Raw genomic sequence first — 24,685 nt, forward strand, 5'->3', positions numbered from 1 at the left:
GTCCCGCTGGGTTAAACAAATACTTATTGGAAATAGAGGAAGGAGCTTGTAGGGACTGACCCAGGCACAGGTTCAATTGAGCAAAGTGAAAGTTCTCTCCCAGGTTAAAGGAGATAGGCCGACGGTGGCTCAGGAGTTGGCAGCAGTGGGAGCCAGGATGGAGGCCTGCGCCTTTAAGGAGCCAAGGGGCGGAGGGGCGGGGCAGGAAGCGGACTCCCGGGAGACGCTGCCACCGGCTAGGTCTTTTTTGGGGGGAAGGGGCGGGCCAGACCCTCCATGGGCCCCGCCCCCTTTCCGGCGACCGTGTTCCCCCCACCCTCCCGCCAAGGGCGGGCGTCTGAGCGGGGGTGTCTGAACGTACCCGATAAGGGGAGCTCCCGGTTCGGCGTCCCGCCCACAAAGGCTCAAGTTTGTTGTCTTGGAGGGAGTAGCTGGGGCGGGGGCGGGTGCTAATAATACCCGTTCGTTCAGGCGCAGCGCTTTACAGTTTACACAGCTGTCACCTTCGTTACTCCTTAATTAATAATAAAAATAGCCGCTGTTCTGGAGCGCCTACTGGATGCCAGGCCCCGTGCCGAGAGCTTTACAAGCAGTCCCATTGAGTCGGCCAAATAACATTGCCCCCACTTTGCAGAGCGGGAAGGCGAGGCGCGGAGAGGTGCCGTGACTGGCCCGAGGTCACTCGGCGGGTCAGCGGCTCCAGGATCGGGGGGCCGGGGTAGGCGGGGCGCGGGTGCTACCCCCGGCTCCGCGGAGAGCCGCGGGGGCGGAGCGGCGGGCGGGGCGGAAGGCGAGGGGGGGTGCGGCGGCAGAGGATGGCCATCTTAAGTGGCCGTTGAGAGTCAAGGGCCGCTTCCCCCGGGAAAGGGGCATCGGAGCGGCCCAGGAGGTGGGGGTCTGCGCGCGGCGGCTGCGGTTCTGGGGAGAAGTCGGGAGCCCAGGGGTTTGAGGGAACTTTCTTCCAGAGGGCAGTTGGGGGTGCTGATCTCGGACTGCTGAACCCCTCAAGGCCCCGGCCTGCGTGTATGGGGGATGGTGCCAGGGAACTTGGCAGGGAGGGGGGAAGGGCTCTGCCCCGGCTGCGAGGGGCTGGCAGGGACTGTGCCCGGGGATTCGAGGACACCGGACCTTGTCTGAGGGTGTATGGGAGACCAGGTCTCAATGGGGGGAGGGGGGATTTACCCCCGCGGGATTTGTCGGGGGCTGGCCCCAGTGGAGTTTGAGGGTTCAGGTCTAAGAGGGGCCTAGATTTCATGGGAGTTGAAGGTCCAGGCCGCTCGGATAACGAGGATAAGGATGGGAAGAGGTTCATCTTGGATCCCTCGCAGGTTTTGGGAACTCGACCCTTTGAGGCTGCAAGGGGAGCTGAATGAAAAGGATTTGGGGTGGAATTAGACGATTATGGGAATTGGGGGTCATACCATTGCGATTACTAGAGACGGCTTATTTTCCGGAGAGGGGGCCGGGATCCAAAGTGTCCAGAAGCAGGGTGGGGGAACTTGACCTTCGTTGGGGGGATGGTTGGGGGCTGGATCTCTAAGGGGTGGTGATGGCAGGGCAGGATCATTGTGGGTTTGGGGGATCCTGCGGGAATGTGGGGGCCATCATCCCCGCGGGGAAGATGGTGGTGGTAGGGGCGGGCCGGGCCGTGGGCCGAGCGGAGGGGGAGGGGGCCGGCCGCCGGCTCAGCGCTGCGCTCCTGCCCCTCCCCCGCCGCCTCTGAACAAACTTTTCTTTCTCTTCAAGTTGAGGCCGGCGCTGCAGGCGGCGGCGGCGGCGGCGGCGGCGGCGCGGCGAACAAGGCGGCCTGCGCGGCAGAGCGCGGAGCCCCAGACATCCAGCCCGGTCCGGTCCGCGGATCCTCAGGGCCCGGGCCCGGGCCCGCCCCCAGCCTCAGCCCCGAGCGTCCCGGGGCGGATGGCGCGGGGCGGTGGGCGCGGGAGGCGCTGAGCCCTGCACGCGCCATGGCTTCGGCTTGCGGGGCGCCGTGCCTGGGGGGTGCGGGGCCCGGGGGCGCGCTGGGCAGCCCGGCCCCCGCCTGGTACCACCGCGACCTGAGCCGAGCTGCCGCCGAGGAGCTGCTGGCCCGGGCAGGCCGCGATGGCAGCTTCCTGGTCCGAGACAGCGAGAGCGTGGCGGGAGCTTTCGCGCTCTGTGTCCTGTGAGTGGGCTGGGGCTCCTGGCGGGCGGGGGCACGGCCCAGGTTCCTTGCATGTGCGCGGAGGGCCTGGGACAGTGGGACGTCTGCGCCCTCCACAGTGGGAGCTTTGGCTTTAAGCTGGGACTGAGGAAGGATGCAGGGGGCACTTCCTTCCTGCTGTGTCTGGGGACACTTTCTGGGGCAGGGAGGGCAGAGTATGTGGGGTCCTGTTAAACAGGGTGGCTGTAATAGGGAAAAATGCAGGGAGTCTCTGGCAGACCCCCTCAGGCACCCTCCAGGCAGGAGGGGCGGGAGGGAGTGAGGATGTGTGGATGTGTGTTCCGGGGTTATATGCAGTTCTGTTTATACAGGGATTGGGTGTTAAGAGCTGTAGGCATAGAGGGAGTTGGGGCCAGAGAGACTGATGGATATGTGAGGATGCCCAGCAGCTTCCTGTGCCGCCAGGACTGAAATTGGGACCTGCCTGGCGGTAGATGTCTGGGGCTGGTGGAGCAGAGTGGTGTTGAGAAAAGGGGATGTGAGGCTATATGGGGCCGTGTCATTATTTCATGAATCAATGGGCGCGTTCATGTGCCCTGGCTCTGGGCCCCAGTCCTGGGCATCCTGGCTGCCCTAGCCCTGAGCTATGGGTGCTGAATGTGGAGCCAGACTTGGCAGCTCCCTGAACGGATCTCATCCTGGGCCTGTACCCATCAGCTGTATGTGGCAGTGGTGCCGGGTGCGTTTGGTTTGTTTGGAGCCTTCTCCCTGAGCTGTCTCCTGCACCCCGTGGTCTGATACTAGGTGGGCTCCTGTGGGCCTTGTTAGGATCTGGTAATATTCCTCAGCCTCGTGAACCCTCCCAAACCCCTGTCGTTCTGTCCCTTACCCCTCTGTTCTCCTCACTTCTTTGGGGGTACATGGGCATAGGCCAGTGGTTCTCAGTTGAGGTTGATTTTACCCCTCAGGGACACTTGGCGACGTTTGGAGACATTTTTGGTTGTCACAAGTGGGATATAGTGCTACTGGCATCTAGTGGGTAAAAGCCAGTGATGCCACCACACATCCTAAAATGCACAGGATAGTCCCTCACAACAAAGAACTATGCAGTCCAAAATTTTAGTAGTGTTGGCGTTGAGAAACCCCGGCCTGGGCAGTGGACCTGAAGACGAAGAGGAAGGGGTCCCCTAAATCTCAGCTTATGCATCAAGTCTGACGTCCAGTAGGAGAGACTAACAAGGGACAGCTTCCGCAGATAAATATCACGGAGTCCTGCCTCCCAGCCCCCTCTGAGGCATATCCCCTAATTAGAGAGGGGAGGGAGGCAGGTGCTGGCTCAGCTGTTGAGTGGGAGGGGGACAGCTGGGCCTGTGTCTAGGGGAGGAACATTATTGTCCCAAGAGGGGAGAGCCCAGACTCCACTGCCAGGGGAGGAGATGGGTGGAGTGAGGGTCTGTCTGTGTCAGGGGCTTTGGCTTTGCCAGCTGACTCTGGCTCCTCCTTGCATCTCTGCAGCCCGGGGATGGGGGGAGGGGTCAGAAATGGGATAGAAGCCTGGGGGTAGGTGATGAGAAACATACTTGCTTACCTGTAGGTGGGTAACATTTCCAGACACACCCCTGCTCCAACAGGCACAGGCAATCTGACCGGCAGGTCGGGATACAGGCACTGGGCTCTGCCCTGGCTTTAAGTCCCAGCTCTGCCTTTTACTTAAAAGTGAGGCAAATCACTTTTCCTCTTTGAGCCTATTTCCTCTTCTGGAGAATGGAGTTGGTGCTCATATCTGTACCAAAATGTGAGGATTAAATGAGATCACATCTGTGGGGTGTTGAGTACCCAGCCTGTCATGCAGACAGGGCTCAGTTCATGGGTTGCTTATAGTATAAATACAGACCCACAGTCCACAAACCAGTGCACAAAGACACCCGCACAGAATGTTGCCCCGTCAGCATCCAGGAGAGTGCCCAAAGGGGGCTTACTTGAGGTGGGGGATGGACTGTGGCCAAGGTGTAGGGTCTCCTCAAACAGGCATTCGGTCCTCTGGTGCCAGTGTCCCCCACCTGCCCAGCACACACATGGACCCGGGTGGCACCGTTGAGCAAGTTTACCTGAGGTATGGCTGCAAGAGAGTCTTTGCCCCCATTGAGTGTGGCCTGTGCTGCCCAGGCCTGGCTCAGCTGTCACCTGCTCAGCTGTTGCTGCCACCTGTCAGTACCCCTCTTGCCCCTCCTCAGTTTGGCGCTCTTACAAGCCTGGGTCTGCCACAGGGGACCCCTTGGGTCATCCCAATTTCCTGGTATCTGGGGAAGGGGGACAGAAGCTGGGATACCCGCATACTCCCTAGCAAAAATGGCCCCTGACACACCCAGCTCCAGTAGAGACAGACACCAATGTAAACACAGACAGCAGGGACACACGTGTGTTAGCACATTGCCTATGCATGCAAACAGAGGTTACCAGGCTTCTGAGGACTCTTACTCTGGCGGGGGGCCAGAGCTGGTACCACAGCCCGAGGGGCTGTTTAGACAGCTGTGGAGGCCACAAAAGAGCTGCCTGTTGCTTCCCGGGCCCTGTGGTGGGTGTGGAGCCTATGTAGGTCTGGCTGGGGTGGGGGGGGGGATGCTGCTGGTCATTCCTGCTCTTGTTGGCAACACTAGCAGGCTAGAAGTAGACTGGCAGGTCTAGAAGTAGACTGGCCTCATCATTAACCCTGTGTGGACTGAGTAAAGGATTTTAGGAAAACTAACCTGAGTGGGCTGGGGGCTGAGCCTGGTGGCAGGAGGAGAGGGGACCTTGGGGCTTAGACCCCAGCTTGGGGGCGACAGATTCTGACCCCTGCTTTGTCATCAGGTATCAGAAGCATGTGCATACATACAGAATTCTACCTGATGGAGAAGACTTCCTGGCCGTGCAGGTAGGAGCTTGGACCCCAACCCCTGACCTTGATTCCAGCCTGTGACTGGCTGATTTTTCTCCCACCCTTGCTTGCTCGCAGACCTCGCAGGGCGTGCCCGTGCGCCGCTTCCAGACCCTGGGCGAGCTCATCGGCCTGTATGCCCAGCCCAACCAGGGCCTTGTGTGCGCCCTGCTGCTCCCTGTGGAGCGGGAGCGAGAGCCAGACCCACCGGACGACCGTGATGCCTCAGGTGCTGCCTGCTGTGCCGTGTGCATATGTCTTCTCTGTCCCTTCCCCAGACACCACCTGTTTTTTCCCATCACATCTTCTCAACCTGCCTGCCCTAAAGCCCCCTGCCCCTAACCATGATACCAGAGCCCTTTACCCCACCTCTGTGAAAGTCTCTGATAGCCACAGCATCCCCCCATACTTCGATGAGAATGGGGAGGCCCAAACAGCTGCCCCACTGACTCCTGTCCACAGATGGGGAGGATGAGAAGCCCCCACTGCCCCCGCGCTCTGGCTCCACCAGTATTTCTGCCCCCATGGGGCCTGGCAGCCCCCCAGCAGCCCCTGAGACTCCCACAACTCCAGCTGCTGAGAGGTAAGACCGCAACCCCCTACGCCGAACAGGAATTCCCTTTCTCCTCTGAGAACTTGTCCTCATCAAAGGTAGAGAGACCTTCCCAGCCCCCACTCCTCCCCCAGGGATCTTCATCCCATCTCAGCCCCAGAGATAGACTCCCTGATCCATGGTGCTCCAATTGTTACCAGTACTATCTCCTCTAGGGATAGGGTGGCAGTGCTGGGACAGGGTCAGCAGATTCTTCACTGACTTTTTAACCCCTCCCTGAAGTGCTCCCAATGGGCTGAGTACTGTCTCGCACGAGTACCTGAAGGGTAGCTACGGACTGGACCTGGAGGCTGTGCGAGGTGGAGCCAGCAACCTGCCCCATCTTACCCGCACCCTGGCCACCTCCTGCCGGAGGCTGCACAGGTACCTGGGGCACCCAACACCATGCATGCAGCCTCTCCTCTGACCTGTCCTCGCCTGCCCCCTTGCTGCACAAATGCTCTGACCTCTGATCTCTGGCCCTGAACAGGGAGCCAGCTGTTGCCTCCTGACTTGTCCTCACCTGAACCCTCGTATCCTCATCGTAGAGGCTGAAGCTGCACACTCAGCCCCCCTTCCCCATACTTGGGTCGGGGTAGGGAGTTCTGACCTACTGTCTCCCCTAGTGAGGTGGACAAGGTCCTGTCGGGCCTGGAGATCCTGTCCAAGGTGTTTGACCAGCAGAGCTCTCCCATGGTGACCCGCCTTTTGCAGCAGCAGGTGGGATTGTGAGGAGACCTGTGGGGAAGGGGTTCATGTTCCGGGTTGGGTGGGGGACCTCCTGCGCGGTGGCCGCATGTTACAAACCTTATTCTTTCTCTGTGCAGAATCCACCACAGACTGGGGAGCAGGAACTAGAGAGCCTGGTACTGAAGCTGTCTGTGTTAAAGGATTTCCTGTCAGGCATCCAGAAAAAGGTAGCCTTAACCCTGACCTCTGACCTGACCTAGCAGTCTGAGTATTTGCGTTGGCCTAACTGATCTCAACCCTGAATCTACAGTTTAGCATTGACCCCACATCAACTGTATCCCCCCTGGCCCCAGCTTTCAGCATGTTCCCTGACCTTGCCCGCCCTTCCCTGCCCTTCCCCACTCCAGGCCCTGAAGGCCCTGCAGGACATGAGCTCCACAGCCCCACCGGCCCCGCTGCAGCCATCCATACGTAAGGCCAAGACCATCCCCGTGCAGGCCTTTGAGGTACACGGAGGGGTGACAGGTGGGGCCTCATGGGCCAAAGAGCAGCTGGAGATGAAGGGGGTGTCACCTGCCCCGAGGTCTTTTCAGCAGCCTATACACCTCCTGACCTGCAGGTGAAGCTGGATGTGACCCTGGGTGACCTGACCAAGATTGGGAAGTCACAGAAGTTCACGCTGAGCGTGGATGTGGAGGGTGGGCGGCTGGTGCTGCTGCGGAGACAGCGGGACTCACAGGAGGACTGGACGACCTTCACACACGACCGCAGTGAGCCAGGGAGCAACCTGGGGTGGTGGGCAGGGTGGCCTCCAGGCCTTGGTGCACAGGCCAGTGTAACCATCCTCCATCCCCTAGTCCGCCAGCTCATTAAGTCCCAGCGTGTCCAGAACAAGCTGGGAGTTGTGTTTGAGAAGGAGAAGGATCGGACGCAGCGCAAGGACTTCATCTTTGTCAGTGCCCGGGTGAGTGGCATGTTGGGCTAGGCCCTGGGGGCTGCAGGGGTCCCCTGTGGGATGGGAAGAGAGGGAACACGTGATGTAGGCCGGTCATCCCTCTTGGCAGGAGTGGGTCTGACAGGGTAGAGAGTATGTGTACTGAAAATGGGTGGCCTGAGGGCAGAGTCAAATGGTCATTCAGTGAGCGTTTATTGAGCACCTGTTGTCTGCTTGAGTAGTGGATATGCAGTGAACTCACAGGCATGACCTCATGGGACCTACCACCTACCAGGGACCTCCCCTAACTAGTTGCTGTCCCCCCAGAAGCGGGAGGCCTTCTGCCAGCTGCTGCAGCTCATGAAGAACAAGCACTCGAAGCAAGATGAGCCCGACATGATCTCTGTCTTCATAGGCACCTGGAATATGGGTCAGGCCCAGGTTGGGGCTGGGATGGGAGAGAGGAATAGCCCCAGGTCAAGGGCCTGACCGCCCCCATCCCCTTCGCCTCCAGGAAGCGTACCACCTCCGAAAAACGTGACATCTTGGTTCACATCGAAGGGTCTAGGGAAAACCCTGGATGAAGTCACAGTGACCATACCCCATGACATCTATGTCTTTGGGACCCAGGAGAACTCGGTGGGCGACCGCGAGTGGCTGGACCTACTACGCGGGGGCCTCAAGGAGCTCACAGATCTGGATTACCGCCCGGTGAGGGGGTCATCTTGTCCAGTCCCCCTCCTCACACACCACCCCAAACTATCCTACTTCACCTCATGGGTGACCCTGGGGAGCACAACTTGACTGGCTTTTCCCTTGGTCCCTGGGCATATCCTTTAGGAGGTCTAACCCGAGTCCTTCATGCTATGGGAACGTGCTGTGTTTTTCTCTGGCACCTCAGGAAAAAGGGGTAGTAGAGACCTTCCTATCCTATGACTGACAGAACAGTCTGTAGTGTAGGTGGCGGTGGGAGGGGAATGCGGACAGTGGCCCCGGTCCAGGGCTGGAGTGACCCCAAACCCTCTACCCAGATTGCCATGCAGTCACTGTGGAACATCAAGGTGGCTGTGCTGGTCAAGCCAGAGCACGAGAACCGAATCAGCCACGTCAGTACATCCAGCGTGAAGACTGGCATCGCCAACACCCTGGGTGAGCGGGGTGGGCAGGGTCCCTCTGTCCACGCCTCCTGCTTCCTCTCCAGCTCACAGTCTCCTCCTTTTGGTTGCTCCCAGCTTTCTTATATAGAGAGCCCTCCCCCCATTTTTTTTAAAGTGTGTTTATTTTGAGAGAGACAGTTAGCAGGAGGGAAGGGGGCAGGGCAGAGAGAGAACCCCAAGCAGGCTCTGTGCTGTCAGCATGGAGCCTGATGTAGGGCTCAAACTCATGAAATGTGAGATCATGACCTGAGCTGAAATCAAGAGTCAGAGGCTCAACCCACTGAGCCACCCGGCACCCCTATAGAGAGCCCTTTGTAAAGCATATTCATATTCTAAATCTCTTCCAGCACCACTAGGAAGGCAGGGCCAGGATAATTACCTCTATTTCATAGATGATAAAACTCAAAAAGACCCAAAAAACACTCAGGCCCAGAGTCGCTGAGTGACCTCTCCAAGGTCACACGACTAGTATGTGGAGGACTTGGCAGAGTGCCCAGGTCTCTTGGTTTGTGGTCCAGTGCTCCCTCAGCATAGATTCTGCTCAGAATCTGCAAGTCCTTTCAGCGTCACCTTTGGGATCCCCTGTGATCTCCAGGGGCCTTGTTCACACATGCAGAGAAACTCGGTCCATCCAGATGGACCGTGTGTGATCTGTGTGGCACCTCCAGGGAAGGAGGGGATGTGTTCAGGGGCCTGCCTGCCTCATAAGACTGCGGGGGGGAGTTGGGAGAACCTTCCCACTGCTGCTTTGAGGGGCAGAGGGGAGACTTGGGAGCCCTCTAGATGTGACACAGGCCTTCTTTTCTTGCTTGCCCTGACAGGAAACAAGGGGGCTGTGGGTGTCTCCTTCATGTTTAATGGCACCTCATTTGGCTTTGTGAATTGCCACCTTACCTCGGGAAATGAGAAAACTGCCCGGTGAGGGGGCACCTCCCCAAGTCTTTACCCTCATTCCCTATTCACCTGAGACCTATTCCCTTTCCCATATCCCAGTCCATGACCCACCTACCTCCCTGTCCCCAGAGAGCCCCTTCTCCCTTGTCCAAACCCGAGACTGCTGTCTGTTCCTGACCTTGATCTTGTTCCCAGCTATTTCCTCTGTCCCCAGGCACCCTGAGCCCTACCCTGTACCTGACCCCAGAGACTTACCTTTCTGCCAGTCCCTGGCTCGTGACCCTGGAGGCCTCCCCCCACCCCCACCATAGGCGGAACCAGAACTACCTGGACATCCTGCGGCTGCTCTCACTAGGTGACCGACAGCTCAGTGCCTTTGACATCTCTCTGCGTTTCACTCACCTCTTCTGGTTTGGGGACCTCAACTACCGCCTGGACATGGATATCCAGGTGCAAACAGGGCCAGTGGTGACTGGTAGGGGAGCTGGGCTGGGGGGCCAGTTGGGATCCTACCTCTGACTCTGGCTGTGGGTCAAGAGGGAGTTTTCAGTCTTTGTGTCCTCACCACAGGAGATCCTCAACTACATCAGCAGGAAGGAGTTTGAGCCCCTGCTCAGAGTGGACCAGCTCAACTTGGAGCGTGAGAAACACAAGGTCTTTCTTCGATTCAGTGAGTGTGGACCTGTCAGGAGGTCTCTAAGGGATGGGGCCTTTACGATACTCCTGGGTCTTCAGGGCCCTGATCCATACTTGTTCCCTGCCTTTCCTAGGTGAGGAGGAGATCTCCTTCCCACCCACCTACCGCTATGAGCGGGGTTCCCGGGACACATATGCCTGGCACAAGCAGAAGCCAACTGGGGTGAGTGAAGGGAACGAGGCAGGTTTGGGGGCGGAGTGCTTGGGAGACTCCCCTGGCCTGCAGTGAATCAAGGGTACATGTCTGGTCAAGGGTCTGGGCAGTTACTATTCCAGCTTCTGTGGTTCCTCTGAGGCCTTAGGGGTGATCCTGAGTGTTACAAGGACCCAAGAAGGGAGGTAGGCACGGGGGCCTGGTGTGGTGGGAGCATAGGGCCTCATCAGCTCTGCAGCTCTGGGTGGGGCTCATGCTGAGCAACCCCAGCTATTGAACCTGACCATGCCGCCATCTCCTGCCCCAGGTCCGGACCAATGTGCCTTCATGGTGTGACCGGATTCTCTGGAAATCCTACCCTGAGACCCACATCATCTGCAATTCCTATGGTTAGAGTTTCCTGGACAGGGTGATGGGCAGTCCTGGGTGGTCACTGTCCTGACACTGCCCTAGCTTTGGGAAGTGGGAACGGAGAATAAAGAGCTTGCCCCTGAGCTCCCATTCCTATCCCAGGTTGCACTGATGACATCGTCACCAGCGACCACTCCCCTGTGTTTGGGACATTTGAGGTTGGAGTTACCTCTCAGTTCATCTCTAAGAAAGGTGACTATTCTGGATGTGCTTGTGGGTGGATAGGCACTGGTGGTGGCCTGGGGATGTGCATAGGTTTGAATATATCTGTGCGTGTGTTTGGGTGTATACACGGACATGCGGTAATGTTTCTGAATGTGTGCTGTGTGAGGGTGTCTGTGCCTGGGGCATCATGAGAAGTACATGTCCATGAGTGTGTGTATGTGTGTGAGTATAAACGTGCATGTGTATCTGTATTTGCCTGGAACCACATGTGTACCGCTGAGTGTGCCTGGTAGTGTGGGGGATTGTTGGCAGGCCATCCCTGCAGCCATTCTCATCCTCCAGCCCTTCCTTAGATGGTCTCTCATCCTTGGGTTGTCTGTTTGCCCTGGTCCATGGTCTGGGCTTTGGGGTCTCCCCATTGGTTGCTGGGGATTGGGGAGGCCCCTCCTGGCCTTCCTTCCTGGGGCCTCCCTTACTGCTCTGCCATGACCCCTGATTTCTTTCCAGGGCTCAGTCTCTGTCCTGTTCCTCCTGTCACTCTCTCAGCCCTCCTGACTGCCTTCTTCCCTTTACCCCTCAGGTCTCTCAAAGACTTCGGACCAGGCCTACATTGAGTTTGAGAGCATTGAGGCCATTGTGAAGACAGCCAGCCGCACCAAGTTCTTCATTGAATTCTATTCCACCTGCCTGGAGGGTCAGAGGGGGGCCCCGGGCTGGGTGTGGCCTGAGAGGGATGGGGAACCAGAGGTGCCCAGACACCTTGGATATCCCCCTTGGATAGTGGGAAGGGAAGCCGGGAGGTGGCACTCAGTCGGGTATTCCCCACCCTCACCCCAGAGTACAAGAAGAGCTTTGAGAATGATGCCCAGAGCAGTGACAACATCAACTTCCTCAAGGTGCAGTGGTCTTCACGCCAGCTGCCTACGGTGAGGCTTTTGTCAGGGCCTGGGCTTGTAGGTGAGGGCACAGGGAGAGGTGCAGTGGAGCATGTCCATGTATGTGCGTGCACATGGGTGTGCGTGCACATGTGTGTGCGTGCATGCATGTGTATGTGCATGTGTGTTGTTGGGGCTGGGTATGAGTGAGGATGAGGGCATTTGCTTTCTTTGAGGGGTGTGGGACCAAGTTGTAGGTTCATTTATTTGTTCACAAAAACTTTTCGAGTTTCTGCTAAATGTCAGGTCCTGTGTTAGCCATTGAGGATGCGGAAAATTAATTACGATGCTGTTAAATGTTATGAAGGGCCCATGTGGGGCTGTGTCCTCTGTGTTAAGGATTTGGGATTTTTCCCTAGTAGATGAGTGGTAGTGAGCATGGACGAGCCTAAGGGTAGGGATGAGTGGTGTCGGGTAGGAGGGGATGGTTGGGGCTTTGTTCCTCACTGGGTCTCTCTGCTCCTTAGCTCAAGCCAATTCTGGCTGACATCGAGTACCTGCAGGACCAGCACCTCCTGCTCACGGTCAAATCCATGGATGGCTACGAATCCTATGGTGAGGGGTGAGGGGTGCCAAGGGGCACAGAAAGCCAAACAGGAGACCTAGAAAGGTTTGGCAATCTGCTGGTCTACCCCATCTGCCCTTCAGGGGAGTGTGTGGTGGCACTCAAGTCCATGATTGGCAGCACAGCACAGCAGTTCCTGACCTTCCTGTCCCACCGTGGCGAGGAGACAGGCAACATCCGTGGCTCCATGAAGGTGCGGGTGCCCACAGAGCGCCTGGGCACCCGTGAGCGACTCTACGGTGGGGGCTCCACTGGGAGGGATATGGGGCATGAGATGGGGTGGTGTGGGCAGGTCTCGGAAAGGAGAACCGGGGGTGTGGGGAGAGCATGTTAGAATCCCTGGAATATTTGGAAGTTCTGCAGCCATGGTTGGGAGTGGGCCTGCCCTGAGGAGTAGCTGGAAAGAGGCTGGTAGGCCCAGTGGGTATCTAGGGTCCAGGACCCCAGGTCCTCTCTGAGTCTCTTTTCTCTTCCTCCCCCAGAGTGGATCAGCATTGATAAGGACGAGGCAGGAGCAAAGAGCAAAGCCCCCTCTGTGTCTCGAGGCAGCCAGGATCCCAGGTGAGCTGGGGTTGTGCTGGGTGTCCCATGAAGGGGTACCCGGGGGCTTTGGGACAGCCTCTACAGCATCTCCTCCCTATACACCCCGGCAGGTCAGGGAACCGCAAGCCAGCCCCCGCAGAGGCGGCCTGCCCACTGTCCAGGTTATTCGAAGAACCAGAGAAACCACCACCAACTGGGAGGCCCCCAGCCCCACCTCGAGCCGCTCCCCGGGAGGAGCCCTTGACCTCCAGGTGAGAGAAGGAACCTGTTATCCCCCCACTTTAACTATTGCTATGTTTGGTTCTCACGGCCAGCCTGGGGATCATTTGCTGCTTGAGTGTTCTGACGCCCCATGGCTGGGAGTGCCAGGGCTCTACACCCGTGGCCACTCTGGCCAGCCAATCCCCTCTTCGGCGTGGCTCTCTGAATCCAAAGGAGCACAGTGAGCCTTTCCTCCCCATTCTGCCTTAAAAAATAGAATTAGAAGTTGTTTTTGCAACAGTTCCTTCCATGTAAACAGATTTAGCTTGAGCTTTCTGTTTGGCTTCAGCCTGGGATTTCCCTCAGTGCATACTATGGGACCACAGTCCTACAAGATGCCCTATTGGAAATGGGTTTGGGAAACGGTTCTTGCTAGATTCTTTTCTTAGATAGTCCAGTGCACACTAGTGTTCGCAAAAGCTCTGAGCATGTGGACAGGAAGGAAACTGTTTTTCAACTCTGTTGAATATAGTTTCCCAAACTTAATGTGCTAGGAAACTTCTTTTCCACACAGTAACTATTAATACCCTGGGGAACTAGTATTCTGTGGATCATACTCTTGGAAAGTGAGGCTTACTTTCTAATTATATCCAACTGTCGATTGAACTTCAATAAAAGCTGCTAGGTACGGTTTGGTGCTTTTTCACTCATCTTCACCTGTTATCAGTCGCCTTGGTTTTATCCTCAGGCTTGAGTAAAACTAACCTGAATCCCTGGGTAAGATTCCTCAGTAGATTGGCCTCAGATGCCTCCAGAGGCTTTCAAACTCTGGCTGATCATTCCCATTAAAGGCCTTCATTGCCTTGACTTCTGGCACCTGTTTGCACTGATTTACGCTCTGAGAATTTTAGCAAGTAAGGCTAGGAAGTTTAGAGATTATCTGTTCAACTGCCATGTCTACTCGACTTTAGAGATGAAGACCAGAGGGCCAGAGAGGGAAAGCAATGTGCTCAAGGTCTCATGCAATTCTAGGACCAGGGACCCTTATCTCCTGACTCCCAGTACAGTTCTCCTTCCACTGCACCCATTGCCTTCACTTTGGTCTCTGGGTCCTGACTTAATTATCCTGCTCCCAAATGCAGGTTGAAGGCAGAGGGGGCTCCAGAGCCGGAAGGGGTGGTGGCCCCCCCACCCAAGAACAGCTTCAATAACCCTGCCTACTACGTCCTTGAAGGGGTCCCACACCAGCTGCTGCCCCCGGAGCCACCCTCGCCTGCCAGGACCCCTGTCCCACCTGCCACCAAGAACAAAGTGGCCATCACAGTGCCTGCTCCACAGCTTGGGCGCCACCGGCCCCCCCGTGTGGGAGAGGGGAGCTCATCAGATGAGGAGTCTGGGGGCACACTGCCCCCTCCAGACTTTCCACCACCACCACTGCCAGACTCGGCCATCTTCCTGCCCCCCAGCCTGGACCCTTTGACAGGGCCAGTGGTCAGGGGCCGCAGTGGGGGTGAGGCCCGTGGCCCACCACCTCCCAAGGCCCATCCAAGACCCCCACTACCCCCAGGCCCCTCACCTACCAGCACTTTCCTGGGGGAGGTAGCCAGTGGGGACGATCGTTCCTGCTCAGTGCTGCAGATGGCCAAGACGCTGAGTGAGGTGGACTATGCTCCTGCTGGGCCTGGCCGCTCAGTGCTTCTGCCAGGCCCCCTGGAGCTGCAGCCACCCCGAGGACTGCCCTCAGACTATGGCCGGCCTCTCAGCTTCCCTCCACCTCGCATCAGAGAGAGCATCCAGGAGGACCTGGCAGAGGAGGTGTGTGGACGAGGGGTGGCTGTCTGTGTGTACCTGAGATGGTATCTTCTTCCTTCACCATTCAGCACTTAGTAGTGTCCCCTCTGCCCTGAGCTGGGCACTGGAGAGTTTGGGGGAGGGGAGGGGAACACTTCAATCAGCCCTAGTTCTTGCCTCCTTCCCGAGAGCACGTGGTAGAAAGTGGCTGTCTGCAGGTGCTTCTCTGTGTGAGTACCCTCAGTGCTCCCCCTGACGTGCCCTATTCCCTCAGGCTCCGTGCCCGCAGGGCGGGCGGGCCAGCGGGCTGGGCGAGGCGGGCATGGGCGCCTGGCTGCGGGCCATCGGTTTGGAGCGCTATGAGGAGGGCCTGGTGCACAATGGCTGGGACGACCTGGAGTTTCTCAGGTGGGGGCGGGGCTGGAGGCGGATGGGTGGGTCTGACCCCTGGGGCGGAGCTACGGGCCCTCAAGACCACTTCGCGGATCTCCCAGCCTATCTTACCCCTACAGCGACATCACCGAGGAGGACCTGGAGGAGGCCGGGGTGCAGGACCCGGCTCACAAGCGCCTCCTTCTGGACACCCTGCAGCTCAGCAAGTGATAGCGGTGGCACTGCGAATCTGCGAACTCAGCGCCCCTCCCCGCCCCTACTAAGGCCCAGCCTTAGCCCCAAAGTTGAAAATTATGAGGGGTGGGGCAGTACCTCTCTGCCTATTTATTGGGGATCTGCGTTCCCCACTGCCCAATCATGTTGGAATGCCCTAATTAGGACATCCTGCCCTTCACCTTTTACAGCAGAGTCAGTTGCCGTAATTACCAAGGACTTTGGTTATTCTGGTGCTGACCTCCCTTTCTGGACCCCTACTCCCAGTCCCGGGGGTGCCTGTAGGGTCCATTTGGGTACGTCTGGGCCCCCACTTCACCGCGGTTTCTGCTGCCCTCTATCTGGCCTTGAACCACAGTGGGGGGTTCTCAGCTAGGACCTCTCCCAACCCCAACTCTGGGGGTGTCCGTCCGGAAATGAAGGAATAGCCCAAGGACTGGGCTGGGGTTTATTTAAGCTTTTCTGCGTGGGTTTAGGGAGGGCAGGCACTTTAATATTATTGGGGCCGGTTGGGGGTGGGGAGAAGAATCTTGGGCCATAAAGTGCTAGTTTGCTTAGTTCTCACGGTCTCCTGGTCTATACCACCATGGGGTGCGGATGCGTGGCAGCAGTGGCTTCCTCGCTGGTTGCAAGGGGGACAGTCTCTTGCAGGCAGCGTAGCCCCATCCTGAGTACTCAGAAGGGTTGCCAGCGTGATGTCTTCAATAAATTAAGTTTTATTTGGATTGAGCAAAACTCACCTCAATAAATTACAAGTTTTTCAAAGGAAAAGAACAACAACAACCAAAAAAAAAAAAAAAAAATCAGGAAAGAGGTAACCCCTCTGTCCCGATGCCCTGGCAGCCAGCCCCTCTGCTCTGAACCGGCCTAACCTCTGCGCCAGACCGGCTGGGAATGGGAGGGGACAAATTGGCAGTGGGACCCTTCAGGCGGCTCATTATCCCAACGACGACCAGAACGGGTGGGGTCAGTGTGGGTTGGCCCAGGGGCTAGAGCAGCAGGCTGGTGGCTAAGTGACCCAGCCAGCTGCAGAGCTAGGCTGTTACTGAACTTGAGGACCCTCACATTCCAGCGCTGTTATTTCATCCCGGTTCCAAAGAAAACCAAGCTGGAATTGGGGAGGGGAGGGGGGGGCGGCCCCAGTGAAAAGTACCCCGCTCTGCTGGGTAGGGTAGGTGAGGAGGAGAGTGTCTCTGACTTGATCTCTCTCCAAAGCTGGGGAGGGCACACCTACGGGTCAGACATGGTAGGGGTAGGGACGGATGGGCACTTCAGGCGGGCGCCCGAATGGGGAGGGACTCTGTCAGGTCCTGGAGGGGCAAGGACGTCTCTGGGGGGCAGGCCCGGAGCCTCCAGAGTCCGGCGGCTAGAAGAGATTGGTCTTCAGGGCCGGCCCAGGCTTCCGGTGGAAGGAGGACAGAACCCCCGAGAAGGGCCCCGGCCCGGGTTCCGCCGGCTGCCAGGCCTTAAGCAGCTCCGCCGCGCCCGCGCCCGGCCCGCCGCCCCCGCCGCCCGCCACGCCGGCCCACAAGGGGCCCTTGAGCGGCTGTGGCCCGGGGCCAGGGCCGGGCCCGGAGCCCAGGGCGGCAGGCAGCGGGCTGGGGCTCAGACGCGGGCTGGCCAGGCCGGGGGCGGGCGGCGGCGGCAGCGACGCGGTGCTGTCGGGCGTAGGGCTGCACGTGGACTCCTTGGAGTCGTCGTCCTCGGACGAGCAGCGCGCCTCGCCCTTTTTGGCGCCCGCCGCGCCCGCCGCACCCTTGGCGCTGGCGGCACGCTCCTGTTTGCGGAACTTGGCCCGGCGGTTCTGGAACCAGACCTGCGGGCACAGGGGCCGGTCAGGCCGAGGCCGCAAGGCGCGGGTGAGCCCTCAGTTCAGAAGGGACCGGATCAGGATTATTGCCAGCTTTCTGAGCGTTGGCCCCTCGGCCCTCCACTTGACCCGTTGCCCTCCTCACCTCTCTGTTCACCTCTTCTCCTCCACCTGCCCTTTCCTTCCAGGTCTTCCCCCTTGGGATCTGCTCACCCGCGGACCCAGTGTTCTTGGTCTCCGGGACTCCGCCTTCGCTCCCCTCATCACCCAAAGCCCTGCCCCGAAGTCCTTCCTACACGAAGCTCCAGGAATTTCCACCTGGGGTGTCCAACGGCGGTTGAGAACGGGTTGGGGCACAGGGGAAACCTTTTGTTCAGGGTCTCCAGTAAGGGCGGACCAGCTCAACCTCTGTACTGGATTTCTGAGATAGACAACAGAATCTACCCTGGCCCGGCTCTCCTGGGCCCTGTGCCTGCCCAGAGCCCGGGATTTCCCGGCTCGGGGATTTCACAGCTGCAGACCTGGGGAGGGGACGTGGAGGAGCTCACTGGCTTTCCCGTATTCGTCTGCCTCACTTGGCACTGAAGCCTCCCCGGGCTCCCGCTCTACCCACTCGGCCTCCTTCCAGGATTCCGCACGCCTGTCCCTGCTAGGGAGACTGAGGGGGAAATCTGGGGGGCTGAACACGCAGATCTCCCTAGGGCCTCAGGTCTGCCGAGTCCTGGCCCCCTCGCCTACCGCAGCTGCCCATCCTCTCCTTCCCAACCACCCCCAGACCGCGCCCTAGCTCCTGGTCCCAGCTCTCCGCCCCCAGGCTGCACCTGCCTGCCACTCTGTCCCGTGGCCCCCAGGTGTCGGGCACTGACTTCCCACCCCCTGACACGCGCACACTCCCGTTTACACACGCAAAACACGCACCTGCACGCGAGCCTCCGTGAGGTCGATCTTGAGCGCCAGCTCCTCACGCGTGTAAATGTCGGGGTAGTGAGTTTCTGCGAAGACGCGCTCCAGCTCTTTGAGCTGCGCGCTGGTGAACGTGGTGCGGATGCGCCGCTGCTTGCGCTTCTCATGCAGGCCCGACGGCTCCGGGAAGAACTTGTAGGGCACTAGGGGTGTGTGCAGGAAGGGGGAGCAAAGAGGGTGAAGGTGTGAGGGGCAGAGCTCAGCCGGCTGTGTCCTGCCCCTGAGACCGCTCGCGGTCCCTGCCCCTTCCCTGGCCCCTCGGCTTCCTCCTTTCAGTCTCCAATTGAGCCTCTTCCCTACCGTTCAGTGGAGCTGGCAGGAATGAAGACGGACAGGGCGCAGGTAGACATGGGGCCCAAGAGCAGAGGAGAAGGAACCAGGATCTGATCCTCAGGTCAAGACCGCTGACCTGGCCTCACCCACCGCCTTGTTCCCTAATCTCCCTCCAGTCCACTTGCCCCTCCGATCTCCGCTTGGGTGTTTCTGCCTTGGTCAGTCTGCCCGTTTGGTTTCAGGCTGTGCCATGTCCACCTTAACCTTGGCTGTCACGTCTTATCAGTATCGTGAGTCTTCCCAGTACCAGTTCTGGACCTGGCTGGGTGACTGAGACTCCCTGGCCTGGGTCTACTTTCAGCCCTGCCTGTGTACACTCTGCCATGTAGGGACTTGGCCCCCTCTACCCTGCCATTTCTCTTCTCCTAGGCTTCATTTTCTCAGCCCCCTCTCATGCCTCATTTTCCTCCAGATGTTGGTCCCCCTCTCCTCTTCCTCATCTCTCTCCATCCGCATCTCTCTTCAGCTTTCCCCTTCTGAACCATTCTTCTCTTTGTGGCCATTGAGAAGAGTCCGTATTTCTCCCCACCCAGGTTCCTTCACCTTCTTCTTGCCCTTCTCATTCCTCCCAGGCACCTCTGTGTCCCAACTCCCCCACAGCCAGCCCTACCCCCCTCCCTCATTCTCTTCCCATCCTTGTCTCCCATTTACCCCATCCCAATCCCCATTGCCCCACAGCCAGTGTTGCTGACACTGTCTCCTCATCCCTGTCTCCAAGCCCTGCTTAGGTGTCCATATCCTTTAGGGGTCCCTAATATCCTTCATCTTTGTCCTATGTCCCTAGTTCTCTATCTCCCCCCTAATCCTTGTCTCTAACACCCCATTCCTATCCCATCTTCCTCATCTCTGTTGCCAGTCTTCCTTGGTTCCCATCTCCCATAATTCCTGTCCCCATCACCTAGTTCTTATCTCTATCTCCCCAGCCCTGGGTCCCCATTTCTCCCATGGTCCCCAATCTTCCTGTCTTTGCTCACACTTCTCTGTATCTGTCCTCAACTCCCCATCTCAGAACTCCATCTCTCTGGGGCCTATATCCCCATTTCCTGACTGTATCTCCCCAATCCTCATCCTCATCTGGCCCAGACTACCCAATCTCCCCATCCTTGTTCCAGTGTTTGCCTCCATCTTGCTGGTTTTCATTTCTCCAAATCTAGGTTCCTATCGCACCATCCCTCCCCACCCTTCAGGCCCCAATCTTCTACTTGGGTCCCAGTGGTGTTCTCAGGAAGGAAGGAGATAAGGACATTGGGTGGGGCAGCTTGGACTCTAACCGTGAGATGGGGATGGCTGAGAGGCTCCATGAGGTTGAGGGTTCAGATGGGGACTTGAATCAAGAGGCTTGGAAGTGGTGGGGGCTGCCTCTGGGTTCTGCAGGACTCTAGCTGGGAGAGGCCCCAGGGGGAACGAAAGTGGCTTAACTCTTTTCTTCTGGCAACAGAACGGGATTCAGTGGTGCAAGAGGGTCAGGACACAGGCAGGATGGGTTCAAAACCAAGCAGGAGGGGCTTGATGATGCTGGGGCTCTAGGAAGGTTTCCATGTGGGCAGCTCAGCTGCTGCAGGAGCCCTTGCTGGGGGTCAGACATGAAGTGGGGTGGGGATAAGGATGGGATCTGATTGGATTGAGCCGGAGTATCTTCTAAGGATACGGGGATGGAGAGGTTTGGTGGTAAGTCTTTGCAGGTGGGGACAAGTGGACCTGGTGAGGGGTCTGGGGCTGCACCAGGGATCTATTTCCCTGACCTAAAGAGCACAGGATAGGGATTTGGCAGTGAGAAAGAGGAAGGGGAAGGATGAGAGGGTGGGGCTCAACTCTGTCTAGGGGAACCCCATCTTACAGGGAGACTGGGGTTCCCGTGGGGTGTTGGAGGACAAGGATGGTGGCAGCTGTGGGGGACAGTCGCAGTCACCTGCCACATAGACCAGGGGCTGGGGTTTCCGCAGGATTTGGAGGGAGGGTTGGGCCGGGGCTGGGCTCACCTGCCGAGTAGGGCGCGGGCTGGTGGTCGCGTAGAGCGCCAAGCGCGCAGTTGGAAGAGCCGAGCGCGGGGCAGGGCGGACCAGCCGCAGGGAAGGCGGGTCGCAGGGGGCTGTACTGGAAGCCGCCGGGCTGGCTGCAGGCGCCGAAATCGCCGTAGGCGGACGCCTCCATGGCCGCCACGCACGAGTCGTACGAATTGAGGTAGGAGTAGTCCATCGGCCCGGGGGTCGGGGTCGGGGGCCGGACCGGGCCGGGTCGGGTTGGGGTTGGGGTCCGGGTCCCGGGCCGGGTGGGGGTCGGGATAAGGGTTCGAGCGCCTGGCGCCGAGGACCCGAGGCCGGCTCTGAGCGCCCGCGAGTCCGCCCGCCCCGTCGCGGCCACCCTCCGCCCGGGTGCAATGCAAGTGCAGCCAGACCGGGCCCGCGCGCCTTTTAACGCTCAGGACCCCGCGGAGGGGGCGGGGCGGGGCGAGCTCCGTGGGGCGGGGCCTGGGCCTTCCAGGCCCCACCCCCAGCCACACCAGACCCCCACCCCAAAGGGTCCCCGCCGCCCTCCTTGGGCTCCCGAGGTGCAGGGAGGGGTGGCGCGGGGACCGATCCCTAGAGTCCCCATCGGGCCCCAATCTGGACCAGACCTTCGCTCGCTACGCATAGTGCCAGGCTGGAGGGTCCCAACCCCTTTCCTCGGCCTCCCCACCTGCGGCCCAGCAGAAGGGAGGGGAAATAGGCCTGGCGGCGCTCATGTGAAGAAGTTAATTTAATTCGTCCCGATAACCGAGTTATTCTGATCCAGCCCCTCGGCCCCGCCCCCAGCGAGGTCCCCATCCCGGCGGGGACCACGGAGGCAGCCCAGGAGGGGGATGGAGACACGGACAAGGAAGAGACGGAGCCTGGAATAGGGACGTGGATGAAGAGAGGACACAGGGAGAGAAAGGGACAGAAACGTGATGGAGAAAGGGACAAGAGCGATACAAGTACACAGATGGAGACAAGGATGAGACATGGACCAGAGAGAGATTGGAGATGGGGCCAAGGAGGTGCACAGGGGCAGAGATGGAGACAGAGCTGAAGTGCATACAAGAGAAAAGCAGGGATGGAGATGTGGATGAGGCAGAAACAGAACAGACAAAGATAAGAAAGAGACAGAGAGGGAATGGAGAAAGAGAATGAGGAGACAGAGAAGGCACCCGCATGAGATGTGGACGGAATCAGGGATTGAGATGGAGATCAGGAGAGAGAGAGGAGACAAAACAGGGCAGGGACAGTGAAACACACACACGGAGGGATAGTCTCAGAGAGACAAGGCCAGAGACAGGGAGAGGAGGAACAGAGGCTGAGAGAAAGAGCTTTTGGAGAGCTGAGACCCACAGCGGGATCACCCAGAGGGTGGTAGGATTCTGGTGGAGGGGCCACGGGAGGCTGCTGAGGGGGAGGGTTGCTGCAGCCGATAGCCCTCTATCCTGATTTGGCCACAAAACCGTGCCCTGTACCTTCAGGCCAGCCTGCCTCTCCCCTCTAGTTCCCCAGCTCAGTCTTCCCTGTGTGCCTCCACACAGTGTGACTCGCTGGTCCTCAGCACCGTCCGCAAAGACTGTTTGCAATGAATGTCAGGATCAGGAGTAACTGAGTGACCCCCACACTTTCCCTAAGCCTCTTAACCACCCCCCCCCTTTTCTTCACCAGGAAAACCACTTAGACTCTTTCTGGAGCTGGTCACAGACCTAGCCCTCAGCAGATTCAGACACAGACCTTCACACTGTGGGAAAACCAACACAGACTCCCTTCTAGAACAGAAGAGAAAAGCTTTTTGCCTTGGCAGCTTACCTGAGGTGGATTGGACAGCCTCCTCACCCAGCCCTCGGCCTCCTCCACCCAAATCTTCGTAGGTCCTACAGATGGGGGACTGAAGACCCAGAAGAAGGCCAGGGGAGGGTGGCACCTTATTACCAAAGTCCTTGCAGGATGAGAGAAGGACTCTGGGAATATCTTCTCCCAATTTACCAACTTAGTGGGGAACGTGACTATCCTCAGGTCACCCACTTCCCTGGCCACCAGTTCTTTGCTTCACACAAGGACCACCTATCTCCAATTTTTGTAACTGCTCCATGCCACAGGGGTTTTTTTGAAGTGTTTTCTCTAATTGCTTTTTAGATATAAACTTCTAAAACTGGCAGCAAAATTGCTTCAAAAGTCCTCCCCACTGGTGTGTGAAGCGTACTGCTCACCTGTGACACATCCTCCACAGGAAGCCTAAGGGATCTCAGAATTGAGAAATCAGAGGTGCTCTCCTTAGACCTATTATGGCTCTCCATTGCCCTCATGATCAAATCCAAGCCCTCATTCTGGTCACAGTGTCCTCTGTACCAGTGCTCCAGCCTACCTCTACCTCTACCTCACCTTGGCTTTCTTTGAAGCCCTCACACATTGATCTTTTAGTTCATACTGTTCTCTCTAGCTGGAATGTTCATTCCACTCCCCCCTCCCCCCTCCCCCATCCAACTCCCCCTTACCTCCCCAAAACACCCAAACCTGGTGGGTTCTTGTTTATCCATCTGGTCTCAACTTGGACATTACTGTTTCCTGGAAGCCTTCTGTGATACTCCTAGACTATGTTGAGTGTCCCATAGTACCTCCCTCTCTTTTGGTTACTCATGTTACCAATATTCACAATAAAGTGCAATGTCTCAGGACAGAACTGTTACCTCCCAGTTCTACCACTGTCGAGCTCATCATTCTGTACATCACAGGTCTTCTCATGTCTGCCTGTTGAGTTAAGGAAAGCTAAGCTGGAATCTTTGTGTTGGGGAATCCCGCCCTTATTTCTGGGGAAGGAATCCTCATCCCCTGATTCTTACTCCCCACTCACGGGAAAGGGATCATCCTCCCCTTTTCATACCCTCATTCCGCAGGGACAGGAAACTTCCTTCTGCTGAGCCACCCTTCTGCCTGCAAGAAAGTTCTCCCTCGTCTGAGGAATTTGCAGGGGGCCTGATCCCTTCTCCAATGACAAAGCTGAAGCAAAGGAACAATTGAAGCTTGTAGGCAGGGACAAATAGAGATCTGAGGAGAGGCAAAGAGCTTCTGGTTCCAGTTTTCTCAGAGACCATGATCCATCCCTATCATTTCTACAGCTTGGGTTTGGTCATTGAGCCAATAAAGTCTCCTCTCTGTCTACACCTACTTTAAGTTGGGCTTCTGATACCTGCAGTCAAAAGTTCTGACCAATATAATCTCTGAGTGCTTGACACCTTTATAGGTAATCAAATATCGCAGTGGTGATTAGAAATTTTATGTAATGTGCATGTTGCACAGTTAGCAGGGCAGAAGCTGACCTTCCCATGACTCAGGGCTGTGGACTTGGAGGTTCTTTTCTCAGCAGGCAGCCATTTGCATCCTGCTGATTGGCAAAGAAACAGACATAGCCACCCCCCCCCCACCCAAATTCTTTGAATCCTGTCGACTACTGGGTTCAGGTCTTCCAGATGGTGGAAATAAGGGGACTTTGGAGGCTAGGCTGCGTGGTGTGGTGGTGGTGGTGGTGTGGAAGTGATATGGGGGCAGGAAAGGGGGCTTCCCGAGAACTCTTCATAAAAGAAGAAAGAAACAGAGTGGGCTGGACTCTGCAAAGACCTCACGCTCAAGAGGCTAGTGGTTGAGAGCTGATGTGGGGAGCTTGTCCTGACTAAAACTCCCTCCCACATATGCATGCATTCCTGGGGGAATAAAAAAAATGCTCTAGCACAAAATAGTGTTGCAGTAGTCTTGCTGTGATGCCTTCTTGCTGAGCATAATGTCTTCACTTCCATGAGTAATGACAGATTCTGGAGCCTGATAGCTGGTTTTAGCTCTGCCACTTACAAGCTTATGACTTAAGGTAAGTCATTCAACCTCTCTATACCTCAGTTTTCTCACCTGTAAACTGGTTGATTTTTTTAAATATGAAATTTATTGTCAAATTGATTTCCATACAACACCCAGTGCTCATCCCAACAGGTGCCCTCCTCAATGCCCATCAGCCACTTTCCCCTCCCTCCCACCCCCATCAACCCTCAGTTTATTCTGTTTTTAACAGTCTCTTATGGTTTGCCTCCCTCCCTAACTTGTTTTCCCCTTCCCTTCCCCCATGGTCTTCTGTTAAGTTTCTCAGGATCCACATAAGAATGAAAACATATGGTATCTGTCTTTCTCTGCCTGACTTATTTCACTTAG

The 24,685-nt window shown here is 57.5% G+C and overlaps 2 protein-coding genes across 3 annotated transcripts; one reads left to right on the plus strand and one right to left on the minus strand.

Moving 5' to 3' along the window:
• Positions 1–812: 812 nt before the first annotated feature.
• Positions 813–16,116, plus strand: INPPL1 (inositol polyphosphate phosphatase like 1). 2 transcript variants are annotated; one of them, XM_049651923.1, is made up of 29 exons: positions 813–889; positions 1,747–2,161; positions 4,991–5,054; positions 5,136–5,286; positions 5,520–5,640; positions 5,893–6,033; positions 6,276–6,369; positions 6,477–6,566; positions 6,747–6,845; positions 6,959–7,109; positions 7,197–7,303; positions 7,601–7,703; positions 7,788–7,984; positions 8,305–8,422; positions 9,252–9,348; positions 9,636–9,774; positions 9,895–9,994; positions 10,095–10,183; positions 10,482–10,563; positions 10,688–10,777; positions 11,331–11,444; positions 11,588–11,676; positions 12,153–12,240; positions 12,334–12,489; positions 12,733–12,811; positions 12,904–13,044; positions 14,137–14,809; positions 15,060–15,193; positions 15,298–16,116. In XM_049651923.1, the coding sequence occupies exons 2-29, from the start codon at positions 1,965–1,967 to the stop codon at positions 15,386–15,388; spliced, it is 3,795 nt and encodes a 1,264-aa protein (XP_049507880.1). In that variant the 5' UTR covers positions 813–889; positions 1,747–1,964; the 3' UTR covers positions 15,389–16,116. The 2 variants fall into 2 exon arrangements, with proteins under 2 accessions (XP_049507880.1, XP_049507886.1); XM_049651929.1 differs by lacking the exon at positions 15,060–15,193.
• Positions 16,117–16,724: 608 nt separating this feature from the next.
• PHOX2A (paired like homeobox 2A) lies at positions 16,725–20,780 on the minus strand. The gene is made up of 3 exons (XM_049651951.1): positions 20,477–20,780; positions 18,120–18,307; positions 16,725–17,207 (listed from the first exon to the last, which is right to left on the minus strand). The coding sequence occupies exons 1-3, from the start codon at positions 20,691–20,693 to the stop codon at positions 16,758–16,760; spliced, it is 855 nt and encodes a 284-aa protein (XP_049507908.1). The 5' UTR covers positions 20,694–20,780; the 3' UTR covers positions 16,725–16,757.
• Between the last annotated feature and the right edge of the window lie 3,905 nt (positions 20,781–24,685).

This window comes from Panthera uncia, chromosome D1 (assembly GCF_023721935.1).
Source record: "Panthera uncia isolate 11264 chromosome D1, Puncia_PCG_1.0, whole genome shotgun sequence".
NCBI lineage: Eukaryota > Metazoa > Chordata > Mammalia > Carnivora > Felidae > Panthera > Panthera uncia.